Source organism: Bacillus rossius (assembly GCF_032445375.1).
Source record: "Bacillus rossius redtenbacheri isolate Brsri chromosome 4 unlocalized genomic scaffold, Brsri_v3 Brsri_v3_scf4_1, whole genome shotgun sequence".
NCBI lineage: Eukaryota > Metazoa > Arthropoda > Insecta > Phasmatodea > Bacillidae > Bacillus > Bacillus rossius.
Genome location: NW_026962010.1, coordinates 26,407,007 through 26,421,251, shown reverse-complemented (window position 1 = coordinate 26,421,251; position 14,245 = coordinate 26,407,007). Strand labels below are relative to the sequence as shown.

General features: G+C 37.1%; 1 protein-coding gene across 4 annotated transcripts in view; it reads left to right on the top strand.

Moving 5' to 3' along the window:
- Positions 1-4,639, top strand: part of LOC134541652 (centrosomal protein of 78 kDa) — a 125,276-nt gene extending 120,637 nt beyond the window's left edge. For 2 of the 4 annotated variants that reach the window (XM_063385238.1, XM_063385240.1), the window contains one exon: positions 4,514-4,639. In XM_063385238.1, the coding sequence (XP_063241308.1) occupies positions 4,514-4,526 (13 nt within the window). In that variant the 3' untranslated portion in view covers positions 4,527-4,639. The remainder of the gene's footprint in view (positions 1-4,513) is intronic. The other 2 variants (XM_063385241.1, XM_063385239.1) reach the window with 1 other exon arrangement.
- Positions 4,640-14,245: the final 9,606 nt, after the last annotated feature.

The following is a 14,245-nucleotide window of genomic DNA, read 5'->3' as shown; positions in this document are numbered from 1 at the left end:
ATATTTGTGGGAGGGGGAGACAGAGATAAAAGAGAACGAGCCCTGCAGCAAGCGGAAGTGGTGAAGGTCGACATTTACCGTCACACTCTCGCTAGCTAACGATGCTGCTGGTCGCCAACCCCCCTCCCCCCCCTCCTTTTTTTTCTCTTTCTTTCTCTCTCTCTCGCACACACATACACATGCACACACACGCGCTTACCCTACTTCTCGCATTCCTGCACGTCAGCCGGACGAACCAGAGCGATAAGCGCCGCCAGACCACCCGTTGTGTCACGGGATGCAACCTTTCAAACGCCACTCTAATACAGCCCGCAAGAGACATAATAAATCTTTAATAAAAAGTTATCATTTCAATACTAAATCGTCTGATTTTTCTATACAAAGATGGCGAAAATGGACATGCTGCACTGTGTTGAATTTTTTTTTTCTCTTCAACGGGAGCTCCAATATTGCTTTCTAGGGTATCGTTTTTTTTTGGGAGACATCATTCTATTTAAATACTGTAATATGAATTTAAAAAGTTGTTTTTTTTACACCATAGACTATTTAAATATGAAATCTATGTGAACAAAGGCGATTTTTTATGTTTGTTTTTTTTTTTTTGGTTTGGGGGGGGGGGGGGGGAATTGGCCCGAATTCTCTATTGCGACCCTTCCGTTTATAAGTCCGTTTTTCCGGGAACCGTGAGGGGTCGCATCAGCGAGATTCTACTGTACAAATAACTATCTCGTGTTTTGTTTTCATTCCGCCTTCCGTCGGTGCGTCGGTAACATGGCCGGTACAGTAAAAGTTGGCAGGTATACATGTCCGGTACAGTGAACGGTAATAAACTACCACGCAAAAATAAATCCGTAAGATATTAAAGACGTCCGTAAAACCGTAAAATAGTATCAAAATCCGTAAAACTTATGGACAATCCGTCACAATTAAATTTTTACTGAAAAGTGCCTTTTTCATCTTGCACCTCAAATAACAGATTGGTTAAAATTCACCATTTTATAAAAAAATTATAAAATAATAACTAAAGCGAATTTGGCTAAAATAAAAAACACACGTTATATTGTTCATAGATGCTGTAAAAAAAAAAATTCATAAAAATCGGAGAGGGTGGGGTGCAAAATTTGTTTTCTCTGGATGATTTGATTTGGAATGACCCGGACAAGAAGACTAGATAACCTCATTTTTAAAACAAGATGACATTGTAAAGGATTTTTGTCTAAGATAACTATGAGATTCGTAGTGACGAGTCACGATATAGCTGGAAAAATATTACAGTTTAAAAATTTTTTAAAAATGTTGGTTAATGTTTTTATAAATTTAATTTTTTTAGTTATCTTCAACTATGTTTTCTGATAAGCTGGCAACGGTTAGTGTATAGTTGACTTTTTTTTTATCTCTTGGGAATGGCTGTTACATAGTTAATTCTTTACTAACTTTTGAATCATAATCCATTCTTACTGTAATTATCTTTGCCATTACATTGACACAAAATTTGTTAAATAAATGTGAATTTGAAAATTAGAAGGCCCTTAGAAACTGTTGAATCTGAAATAGTATTTTGTATTTATTTTTGTTTTGGTTATCTTAGTTCAAAAATTTTTTATAAGATAATTTTAATTTTTTTTTTAAATTTATTTATTTATTTATTTATTTGATGCAAGGCATAGTGAGCAGTGCGGGAATGTAGCGCTCTAGACTGCCGTAATGAAGCATGGGAACATTGATTAGTTTATGTGGGTGTGAATGTGTGTGTGCGCGTATGTGCACATGAGCGGGGGGGGGGGGGGGGGGTGTTTTTTTCTCTGTGGTCTACCCCCTCTGCCCCTGCCAGGCCCCGAAGCTTAACCAACCTACCTTTCTTTTGCGTGCGTGAGTGCGTGTGTGTGGTTTTTTTTTAAAGCTAGTCGCACTTAATCATTGCAGTGTTCGTATTGCACTTTTAATTAGGCGACATGGTGCTTTGGGGGTTAATCGTGTGCACATTAGTAGCATGTTGTGCTTGGCACCCGGTGGCGGTGCTCTGTAACTTATCCTTTGCTTCACTTCTCTGGTAAATTTGTCAAAATTTGGTTTTGTCTGTCACCTTGCTAAATTCAGATTGTCCTTATCCTCGGCTGGCATAAGGGTCTTGCATCCCCTGGGGTTCCTTGTGGACCTTTGGGGATAAAGAGCGGATCTATGACGTGTCGGAGCTATAGTCGGCTCTAGTATCTGAGTGAAGCTCTCAGCAGGATTCCAAAAAGGGTGTGTGACGCGAATATATAGCCTCTCCCGCTTACTGCAACCCATAGCCTTCTCGTGGCGCCAGTGTTTAAACAAATATGGGATATGCCAGGGGTGCCCACTCCTCTGACTTCCTCGGTGTGTCGGAACGGGAATTCTGGTGGATTAGTAAGCTGTGGGCAGGTGACTACGCCTTGCTCCTGCAGAAAGTCCACTGGGGGGTTTTGAACCCCCAAACCCTAGGTGGTGTCTCAAAGCATCGTATTCAATGTGAAGAATTCATGATGCATATGGAATAGCAAAGGGTGGTAGCGCGGCGGGGGTGTTCTCCCGGTCTGGGCACCCGGACTCTGGCAAGGCTGTAACCCTTGGGCGGGGGATAGTCTAAGGGTCGGTAATTAAGGCAGTCTTTGGTCTGGTGTTACCTTACCTACCCGGGCTCTGGCACAGCTGTAACCTTCGGGCTGGAGACTTGCTGATATTGAAGTACCCAAGGACATCCATGTCCTGATTCAGGGGGACTCGGCCGCTGTGATGCTGCCCGGGAAAGCACTATACCTGAAAATGAAGGGTGTCATGGGACTGATCCTTTATTGTGATAGTTCCCTGCTGAGATTTCCTCTAATGGCTCAGGATCAGGATTGGAGTAGGAAACGTGGTGGTAGTGGTCCTCCTATGCTTGGAGAACACTCCGAGGGGTCCCCGCCCTGTTGACGAGTGGAAGTGTTGAGCTACTTAAGCTCGGGTACTAGCCTGCTGAGCTAGTAGAGGTTGGATAGGCCTCAGCTGGATCACGAGCAACTGGGTGACCGAGGGGTCCCAGGGATGTGAGAGGTATGGTTCTGTAACGGTTCTACTCAGATTCCACAGAGGGGGCCAGCTCTGTAGGTGGTCTGGGGGTTTATGGCAGAGCTGGGGGCGGGTCGGTGGGGCCGATGTTGGGATGGGTCTCCTCAACCTCTCGACCTAGCAGTGCGCTCACCAGTAACATGCTGCGATTGGAAATGGCGAATCTATTTCCCGGTCCTCAGAACCCAGGTTTGGCACTAGTAACAGTGTCAGGCATGTAAAAGACCCATCTTCCTCCTAACCAGGATAACACCCTAGCGGGATCATATGCCTAGAGGAGTATTGATGAAATTTTGAGGTGTGAACCTAAGTTACATGTCCTTATCCTCAATGACAGCTTGTTTGAGTCGAGATGTTAGCCTGCCACGACTAGCCCCAAAGATCCACGTCCGCATGTATTGTATGGTTCCCGTGATCAAGGACGCAGACTCAGCTTGCCCTTCACAATATCAGATGTAACACTCTCTATGGCTTAAACTGGCTTTAACTGTCGTCTGTGTTTCCTGGTCAAAGTTAGTACAAGATATGTATCTGTAATTATTATTGTATATCATGCACCTGTCTTGCTAAGCGTAATTTATTAATGTCATTTTCGCTTCTTGGATTGCTTGTGAATTGCTGTTATTCGTGTTTGCTTTCTCACGAACTACTCATATAAATGCTAGTCTGTGTAATTTGTGTGGGTAGTATTCTCTGACTAATGTTTTGCACAAGAGCTGTAAGCCTTGTATTAACGTGTGGAATTATAACACCACGTTCACTTGAACTAAAAAGAGTTTCTTGATGGCTTTGATTTAATTTTATTATGTATTCTTTTGTTAATTGCTTGTCTAAATGGAACGTAACACGTATTCTATTTTAATAAATTGTAAGTGGTATCATGCTACTACTTGTTGCAGTTAAATGTAGGGTTAGACCCGAGATTATTTTTTTTTGTAATATATTGGATGTCGTGAAGGTTATGTTTATTTTCATACTAACAAGCAAGCTGTTTTTTCCTGTGCGTGGCAGTTGGCACTCGCACAGAGCACTGTTCGTTTTCCATGCATACCATATGCCATACCATAGATATGCTGCCACGCCAGTCAGTATGAATCCATGCCGATGGTGCACGCGAACCACCCAGGGTCAGTCAAGGGGATGCAGTGTCGATAGTCGATTCTGCTACTAACTACCGCCAGCAGTGATCCTGGGCGCGGAACAGACAACCAAGACAATCCATCTCGTGCTCCATCTCACCATCCTGTTCTCAGATTTTCATTTGGACTAGTATTTGCATATACAGTATAGAACATAATTTTAATTGTAACAAGCTGTTTTTTTAGAATACTAGTTTGTTGACTAAACAACTTGTAATTTACTTTAAAGGAGCAATTTGAAAGAACATTGCCTGTTTGGTTGTGGCATGTATTAGTCTTGCTTGATGTTGCTGGTGTGTTAGCAGCAAGATGTGAGGAGCGCTGTGCTGGTGAGCCTGGGTCAGAGAGTGTGCCGTCTTCAGCATCACTGCGCACGTCTGTACTTGCACTTGTTACAAATTATTTAATAAATGTTGGTCTTTTTCTTCCTTGTAGTGCAGTTACTCCATTAACTGTGCATGCTTGCCAACTTTTACCATTTTCCTGACAGTCTGGGACAGAACATGGATTTTATACTGCTAATGTGCTCTGGAGACAAACCGTAAATTTTCTATAAGTGAAGCACCATATGCTTGCATAAGCACAAGTGTGTACAAACTCTAAATTGTTTCAGTAGCAGCCGCAATTTTATTGACGAAGATTGTGTCTGTGTGCGCTCCTCACTAATAATGGTGTCGTGACCACATATATTTTTGGTCTTTCCTGATAACCGTAAAAGTACTGAACATCAACCATCATTGACATGTCACTAATTGGCCAGCCTGAATTCCTGGGATTTTGAAAGCCCCTTGAACATGAGCGTGAAATCATCTTAGAACTTGCTCAAGACCCTCGACAATATGTTTTAGTCTCCTATAAAAAACTGTTTCATTGGAGTCTGAAAATACAAAGGACCTTAAGGCTGTTCAAGAGGTCCAAAAATCGTCCCTACTTCAGAATGACTTCAAACTGATACATCACTCACAATAGCATGAAAACTGATGGCCGAGCACCCTTACAGCGCTGTATAAGACACAGGGTCGCGCCGCTGGGCATTCAGTGGCGAGACAGTCTTCAAAGGGGGAGGGTGTATCGCTCCGCTCCCGAACAATGGAAAGGCGACGCACGTAAGAAAATGGACAGTGTCACTCCTAGCGGAGAGAAACCTAACTGCTTGTAGGCCGGAGCAGGTAGTCGCGCTAGAAGAGTCTAGCGACAGCAATGCTACCTTCCTGCAACTGGCAACTAGCAACTGGCTCGTTCCGGGGCCGGCTGCCGCACCGCTTAGGCTCGTTCCGGGGCCGGCGGCACGATCATATGTCATCTGAAACTTCCATTTGTTGAATATGGCCTCGTGGCTGAGCGCTCAGCGGCGCTATCATCTAATCGTAAGGTTGACGGTTCGAATCCCGGGAGGTGCGAATTTTTTTTGAACTTGTAAAAATAAATACGAGCACGTATAATTTCAAAAGTAATAAATATATTTGAATAATGAATGCAAATAAAAGTAAATTTATTAATTAAATTGTAATTTTCAGGTAAGGCCATGATAACTAATGGTCAATTAGGTTAGGTTAGCTAGATTATAAATACTTTAAAACTTTGTGGACGGTTGATTTGGTTAGGTTAGCTACATTAAAGATACTGTGAAATCATGTAAACTGTTTCCTAGCGCTTGATAACTACATATTAAAAAGTTATTTGCTAAGCAACCATAAAATGATTTTACAGTATTTTTAATGTAGCTATACTTACCTAATATAACCAACCATCCACTAAACAGTCTATGTGGCATTTTTATACTGGAGAGAAAAAACGCGCGCTTAAAAATAAAAAACATCCAGGGGGTAGGCGCTCCCGATCGGCTAACTTCGGAAAGGATCGGCATTTGCGGCCAGTTGCAGGAAGGTAGCATTGCTGCCGCTAGACTCTTGTGTCGCGCTGGCTTGTGGGAGCGCCCTTTGGACAAGGGGAAGGGGGAGGATGTGACAGCTCGGACGGTCCTCGCTGCCCGGCTCACAGGCCAGCAGGGCGCGGCGTCACACGTGTTCATGCTCCGCAGACAATGGCATACGCAGGGGGGGGGGGGGGGGGACACTTCATAGGGCATAACAATCGCATTTTTCTAGTTGCTATACAGTTTTATCCAACATCTGAGCACAAAAATTATAATCAAAATACCACGTTGATTAAATAATTATAACTTTTGTTTTAACATTTTATCAAATTTATGGCATAAATTGGTATTGTTGAAATGAAAATAATATATTTACTTAAAAGAAAATAAAAAAGTTTTCGTTGGCATGTTGAACTACTTGTTTACCCAACAACACCATAATTAATGGCGTCGGCGTTGAATTAAGCAATATTAGGTTCAATAAAAAATTTCTAAGGAAATTTTGTTTCAATCATGTTGAAATAGTAATCTCGTTAAATAATATCAATGATTTCATGAACTACTTTATAAATCACTGTTATGAAACATGCCTGATTCGGCTACGTGTTGTGTTAACTACTGCTACAACAAGAGAAGAGATGATAATAATAATTAACTTTACTTTAAGTTTCCGCTTGACGAAACTAGGTATGTGTAAATTATTAAAACGAAACAAAATAAAAGTTTTGTGTAATTAAAATAGTGATGAGCATTTTGTTTTCATGCCCTACAGAATTTCCTCTTTTTAGGTAGTGTGTAGTCGCACATTTAGGACAAGCACACAATACATTAATACTTAGGTATTGTTCTAAATGACATTTAAACTCAAATAATGCTCAAACTTGCTGCTTATGTACTTTAATTAGCCTAAATGTTTTGTATGAATTTTATTTTTAGGTCGAGAGGGAGGTGTGGGTAAAATTTTGTATTGCGTATCCGAGTCTATCCCTTGATACTAATGGCATGATCCTGAATACATTGATCCTGTGGTAATGATGCTTGCTGTTTTAACAACATTAATTAAAACAGCAAGCATCATGTGCCACCGGATAAATCATACATGATCATGCCAACAGGATCAAAGGATAAACTTGGATACGTGATACGGAACAATTACCGGGGTGAGGGTTGCGATAAAATGAAGTGTCTTTTAAATTTTTATGTTGAAATTAAGGTTTTTTTCCCGTAACAATTGCTATACACATGTCTTCAAGAAGTGAAGATACGAGAAAGATTTGTACTTTCACCTAATCTATAAATAATTAGATGCCATTGGTAACAGCTTCATTTCAGTTTTTGTGGAAAAATTGTACATCTTAGGCAGTTAAATTTGCCAGAAATACACATTGCCTATGTTAATGATTAAATACTTCTGCACATTTTTTTTATGCATTAGTTTTGTTTGCGATTTGTAATGCAATTCGGTAGGTACCTACGAAAATCCTAACCTTAACTTCAATCAACGTGATTCTACTAGAACAGATATTATTTCTTGGACATAAAAAAAGGCAGCAATTTATTATAATCCGAAAATATGTTACATGTTATGCATTTTAACAAATGTTATGCTACGTAAACAAAACAGTTTTAACCGAAATGAGGTTAAGGCAAACACTGTCCCGAAGGTAAGAAATTTACTTATTGTTTTAAAAATATTGCTCTCCTAATTCATTATATGTTACGTTTACCAATATTTAGTTAAATGATTTGCCTATAGGGGAAAAAAAAAAATCAATATTTTTATAAATATTAATGCATGCTCGAAATAAGTCACAAGCTCGCCAACATTCAGTTGAAGCTGCAAATTTCCCTACTATTCAAATTAGTGTTTTAAGCATATTAACTGCAAATTGTACTTTCTAGGATCAACGTTGTATTTAAATTAAAGTTTACTTATAATTTGAAACGTAAATCTAACTCCGGAAGGTACTTTATCTCGGTTTTAAGCCATTGCAACTTCGTTTTAATGTTTGTCAAGTTTGCTTTTTTGTATAGCAACTAGGGCATTTCTGAATAAAAAAAAAACGAACTGCAATAGCATTGAGTGTCCACTCTGTACTAGTACTTTATTTACTCTATGGGCATACTGCCACAGCTACCATTTCGCATATACTTCCTAGATTTTCTATAATGTTGCTTCATCCACATGCGCTCGGCCTGTGCAATAGATAAGCTTATGTAATTTATAGTGGCATAAATTTTTTATTTACTTATTGTTTACATCTAATAACACAGTAAATCAATATACATTTATATTGCATAATGAGAGCCGTAACATTTTCCAATATGCATTATTGTATTTTATTGGCCAAGACAAAACCTGCTGCAATAATTTTTTTAAAATACTATCCTTGTCCAAGGGGGATTGGAAGATTGAACTGTTTTATTATATTTAAGAATAAACATTATTCAAGACTTAAATCACACGGCTAACGATGTGACTATTTTTGCATAAAATTACTTTATTAATACTTCCTTGATTTTCCCCACCAGTAAACTTTATTGCACTATTCACATAAAACACATTACGAAACCTGCAAGCTACAATGGCTATAAATCGATTCAGTATCTGTTGTTAGATCTTTATAAAACCAAAAGAGTTTTACTGTCATTTGCCTCATGTTCTGAAAACAAAAGAAGACTCATTTAAAATGCGGCGAGATGGCTGAAGCTGCGTTGTTTCGAAACTTATCTCCAGCAAGACTGAAATTATTCTGTCAAGTAGTTCACAGCCCACTAGACCCCTGTAGATGCCGTCGCATGTAGCCTAGGTGAGCAGGGTGATACTAATACTTTTAATGACTTTTTTTTAAATCATATTTTATTAACGTTACCCGATTTATGCAATAACTATTTTTAGAGGCCGGCGCACAAACTGACACGAAAGTACATTATATATTTAATGTAATAAAGTAATTATAGATATCATTGATGTGTCAGTCACTTGGTTACACATCGCACGCCAACATCTCTCCACGGCAATCCGGGTTTCCGGACAAATACCACTTGAGATGTTTGGTGATTGAGAGACGCGGTGAACGCTGTGAGTCTGAGCCAGTCTTCTTCAGTTATCCCTCACGTCAACGACGGTTTGAAAATATTAAAGTTCTTTGTATTCGTCACTACAACACTGATAAAGAGTGGCATATGGACAAATTTTTTAAGTAAGAAAATATATTTTAAATAAAAAATAAATGCACCAGACAACTCAACATTTCCCCTCAGTGATAGGTGTGCTGCACGTGGAAAACGGTGATCATACTTGCAAATTGAGCTACTGAGTTGTTTCCTGCTTATTTTGGTATAACTGGTAAGATAAATATAGACTAAATGGTTGTTTTTTCTGGGAAAAGTACAAAACCGTTTATACAATTATACAACCAACAAAAATAAAACAACTATTTACAGTGTGTGAAAGTTTATGACACTGAGTAGAGAAAAACATTTTATGTAGTAATAACTTTTATAATTTTTTTTTAACACTTCCACTCCCGCTAAAGATATTATCATACATTCGAGTACATTTTATGGTAATAACTATTAAAATGTTAACCGGAGTATTTCCATAAAATTATCTTAACACCTATATATTTTATTTTGTATATCATGCTGGTACTAATAATTTCGAATAAAATAAACGTCATCATGTAATTATTGTTATAAGTAATCTTTTTGTAAAAATAAAAACCTGACAGCTGGCAACTGATACCATTAAAATATCACTAAGACAGATCCACAGAGTATACAGTCAAATTGTACACTATCTCCATCGTCCTGAAGTTGTATTTTTTTTTTCATATTTATGAAATACCTGTAATTACAGTGATGTAATATAGTAGTTGATTACGTGTCAAATAAAAAACTACATACAAAGCATAGTATTGGGAAAAAGACACACTATATTAATAGTCAACATCCGTAGTGTTGTTAAATAAACTAGTGGAATTTTTTATGTTTCGCTAAATAAAACTTGCATTTTGTCACTAAATTGGAGAGTGATCATGCCCAGCATGTGTTTGTATGAGCTCCCAGAAAATTAATGTTCCTGGAACTTAGTGACAGCAGCTCCAAGACTAGCATTTAAATACATTTATTTGATGTCCCCATCAAATGTTATAGGTATGCCAGAGGCCCATGATCTCCATTGCTGTATGTATATTGTTGAGTATTATTTTGGTTGAAAAATAATAATTTGAATTATTGCCTACATACATTAACGTTTCGAAACTGATATTAAAATTGTGACATTTAACTGATAACATAGTCACTATGTAACACTTTAATTGCAGACATGGTAAAATACTACGGACTGCCATTGAATATAAATAATTCTTATAGAAGTCTCCAAGCCATAGTAGAATTCTTATGCAGTTTTAAAACTAGTAGGACTGCCAGACACGAGATGGCATTGTAATCGCCTCGTCAAGCTGGTGACGCCGTTGTGGGGTGAGCAGTCAAATAACTTATTCATTTATAGTTACATCGTTTTACTTTTTGGCTTAGAAATAACTTTTGCTGGTTTCATGAATGGCCCTGGAGAACACAGACCACGGAACTAGGTGCCCGCTTTCTCCTTGGGATATCTGAGGGAGTGTCTACTGGCTTGAGTTTTGATCCTTTCTAGCTTGCAATTGATTTTATACTTACAATGGGAACGTGAATTTTTAATGTTGATGGTGTCCTGCAGTTTACACGTGCTTTTTTTTAATCCAAAAATATTTTTATCAGAATCAAAATAACTATTGAGGTTTGATTATCTCTACAAAACGTTCGACACATAACTCCAACGAAATATGAATATGCTGTGTGTATTATGAATAACAAACAAGGTATCTATTCAGGTGTGACATCGGCAGCAAACCAGCGCTGCAGTGTTTGACGTATCCTGGAAATATCCCGTAACACTTCCGAAAAAACCCTTCTGCTTATCAGCTACTGGGTCCATTTCAACAACCAATGCAATGGCACTATGTACTGCTAGTTTAATAACACGTACGTCGACAATAAATACATTTGCGTTGTATTTACTACAAGTCTACGGAAAAGTAAATGTTTCGTTGATTCAATTGATTATGAAAACGTTCTTTTTGTATATATTTCACAAGATTTTCAGTTCAGTACAAAAAAGAAACATTTCTTGGCGGAATTTTGACATAGATACCTATACTTTACCTACAAACATTTTTTCAGTGCAGCGTACAAAAACCTCGAAATTCATAGCTCAAAAGAGGGCTTAAAAAACACGGCTTGAGTATTATTTGTTTCCTGGTTTATTGTTCTACGAAACAAAAAACAATAAAAAGGAACAGCATGACACAAGAAATCTTATCCTGGCATAGTAGGCACAAACAACAGATAAAAAATTACATATTTTATAACAAAACAAAAAAGACAACTAATGTTATGTATATGTTGATTTTAGTTCGAATTCAAATGGAAAACCGTTTATCAATATGTTATATATAGATCTATGATGTGTGAAGTATATATACATGCATATTTACATATAGGTACATATATAGTAAATTTGTGAACATTAAATAAATTGAGAAACTGCTTTTGCTCGGAAAATATAATTTAATATTATAGTAATAATAATGAATTATACAGTAATTCCTAAAAATATATTTTTCTGCCTGCGAAAAGAAGCGTAATTATGTTTATTGTCACTACTCACGGTATGTTTCGCCGAATCGTGGAAATTGTTAAATATGTTAAACGTATCATTTATTGTTTGACTATGACTTGGAACTTCATGATATACGTTTCTATGATTACAATTAAGTCAAAGAAAAATATAATGGGTTTGATTAAAAATAAATTATCTATTGCGGATCGACCATGGTTTACTATACATTTTCACTGCTGACAAACTTACGAACATATACAAGATGTTAATTGTTTTAGAACTTGTATTTGAAGTAGAATTTATTTGTCATAAAATCACTTTCATGCATAAACACTACCATAAGGTACCAAAACAAAATACAGATAGTTAGTTACTTCCTACTAATAGACGAATTAATAGAGTAATTGGTGAAAAAAAATGAACATAGTACACATACGACCATGCACACTATAAGAACAAAACTTCACCAACTATACAGATTAAAAATATACAAACACATAGTATATAAAATAACAATATAAAATGTTCACACCAGCAGTTAAAGTGTTGGCTTACAGGCACAAAGCTTTCAAAATAATATAAGAAAACAAAATCAGTCTAAAACGTTGTACCAAAAAAATTTATAATAATCGTTACGGCTTTAATGTAAAAAAAAAGAATGTAAAAAACAGTTGTAACCAAAATGCATACAAATAAGTAGAGTTTCTTCCAAGTAGTTTATAATCTGTACTGCAAATATAGTAATTGAATCTTTAATGTTTAAAAGTAATTTGAAAAATTCTTGTAACAGGAATGGAATTTTGCAACAATGTATCTCGTTCACACAACACTGTAGCAGTGTCGCTTACAGAAAAAGAACTCAGAGAAGCAAAAAAAGTAACAGCCGAGTTTAGCACATTGTAGTGATTTGCAATGTATAAAATTTTGAAATCACCACAGAAAAATGTAAAGTATAATATATAAAGAATATATGTATAAATAAAAGTAAATGGCAGTCCAAAACGTGCGCATACACATTATATTTCCAAATAATGACGTTCAGTAAAAATAAATTTCCATGGTAATTTACAACGATCTATTTTTAATACTCAGTATCTGTAACAACAATGTTCGATAAAGTTTCATATTTTATATTAATACTGGATTTCGTGGTATGTACGCATGCCGGAATTGCATACTCTTGTCAACAAAAAAATATATGTTTTGCCACTATACCTTTATCAATAACAATACCTCACCTATTTTGAAATTTTTATTTCAAATGAAGTATCATAAATTTTAATATAAACATAGGTTAAAATCAAGCAAAATATTTTTGTGGACAAACGTTGCGTAATTTTGAAAATCGCTTACATAAATTTGTACAGCATATGACTGCACAAATTCTCACATCTTTGACAAATGATTAAAAAAAATTAGTTTTGCACAAATGTATGTGTGTATATATGTATATATAACCAAGGGTAACCTTTCTAAATGTGATCGGTATGACTTTCTATGAAAAACTACAGTGCCTTAATGACATAGTTTTTAATATCATAGTTTCTTATTACTTCGATCTGAGGAAGGTGTATTGTCAGCATATAATTGGCACGTGTGTCCCTGCAACTATACATAATATATTATAACGATTCGTTATATACAAAATAAACAGTTCAACGCCGATTGTAATTTTTGTTGTTTTTTTATTTTTTTCCAAACAGAATGCCCCGACGAATCCAAACACTTACAATTGTTCATTCACTCGTTCCACACATATATCTGTCCGTCGAAAAACTGCTGGTAGCTCGCATGACGAGAAATTACCGAAAATTAATAGCGTAGATGAAGTCCTTCAGTAAAGTTTTACTGCAAGTACAAGAAGATGGTGCGACCTGGAAGAGGGCCGCACCCAGCGAAAACGAATTCCGCCCCGAGCCAACTAGTGATGGGTCGTTCGTTAACGATTCGTTCAAAAAGAACGAATCTTTGAGAGAACGAAATCTTGCGATTCGTTCGCGATGTAAAGAACCGGCTCTTTGAGAGCCGGTACCTTGAAAGATTCGGTAGAACGAAAATGCGGAGAGAACGAGAGAACCAACCGGCTCTTTGAGAGCCGGTACCTTGAAAGATTCGGAAGAACGAAAACGCGGAGAGAACGAGAGAACGAGATGAGAGAACCGGCCACGCGCCCGGTCTGATTCGTTCGTGAAATGATTCATGACGTCAGGAGTCTGAAGAATTAGTAATCACAGCGTGAGCATGTTCATAAGAGCAAACGATAACTGATCAAATAAAATAGGGTAACATGAAAAGTATCTATACCTGAAAATGTCAACTGTTAAGTAGTGGTTTAAAATTGCGTTTTCACATTCACATACACAAATTTGGGGGGAAAAAAAACATGAATTAAAAATAACAGGGAAAGTAACTACAAATGTTCACACTTACCATTTAGGTGTTAATTAATGTACCTACTTCATTTTTCTCTCTTCATACTGAATCGCAGTA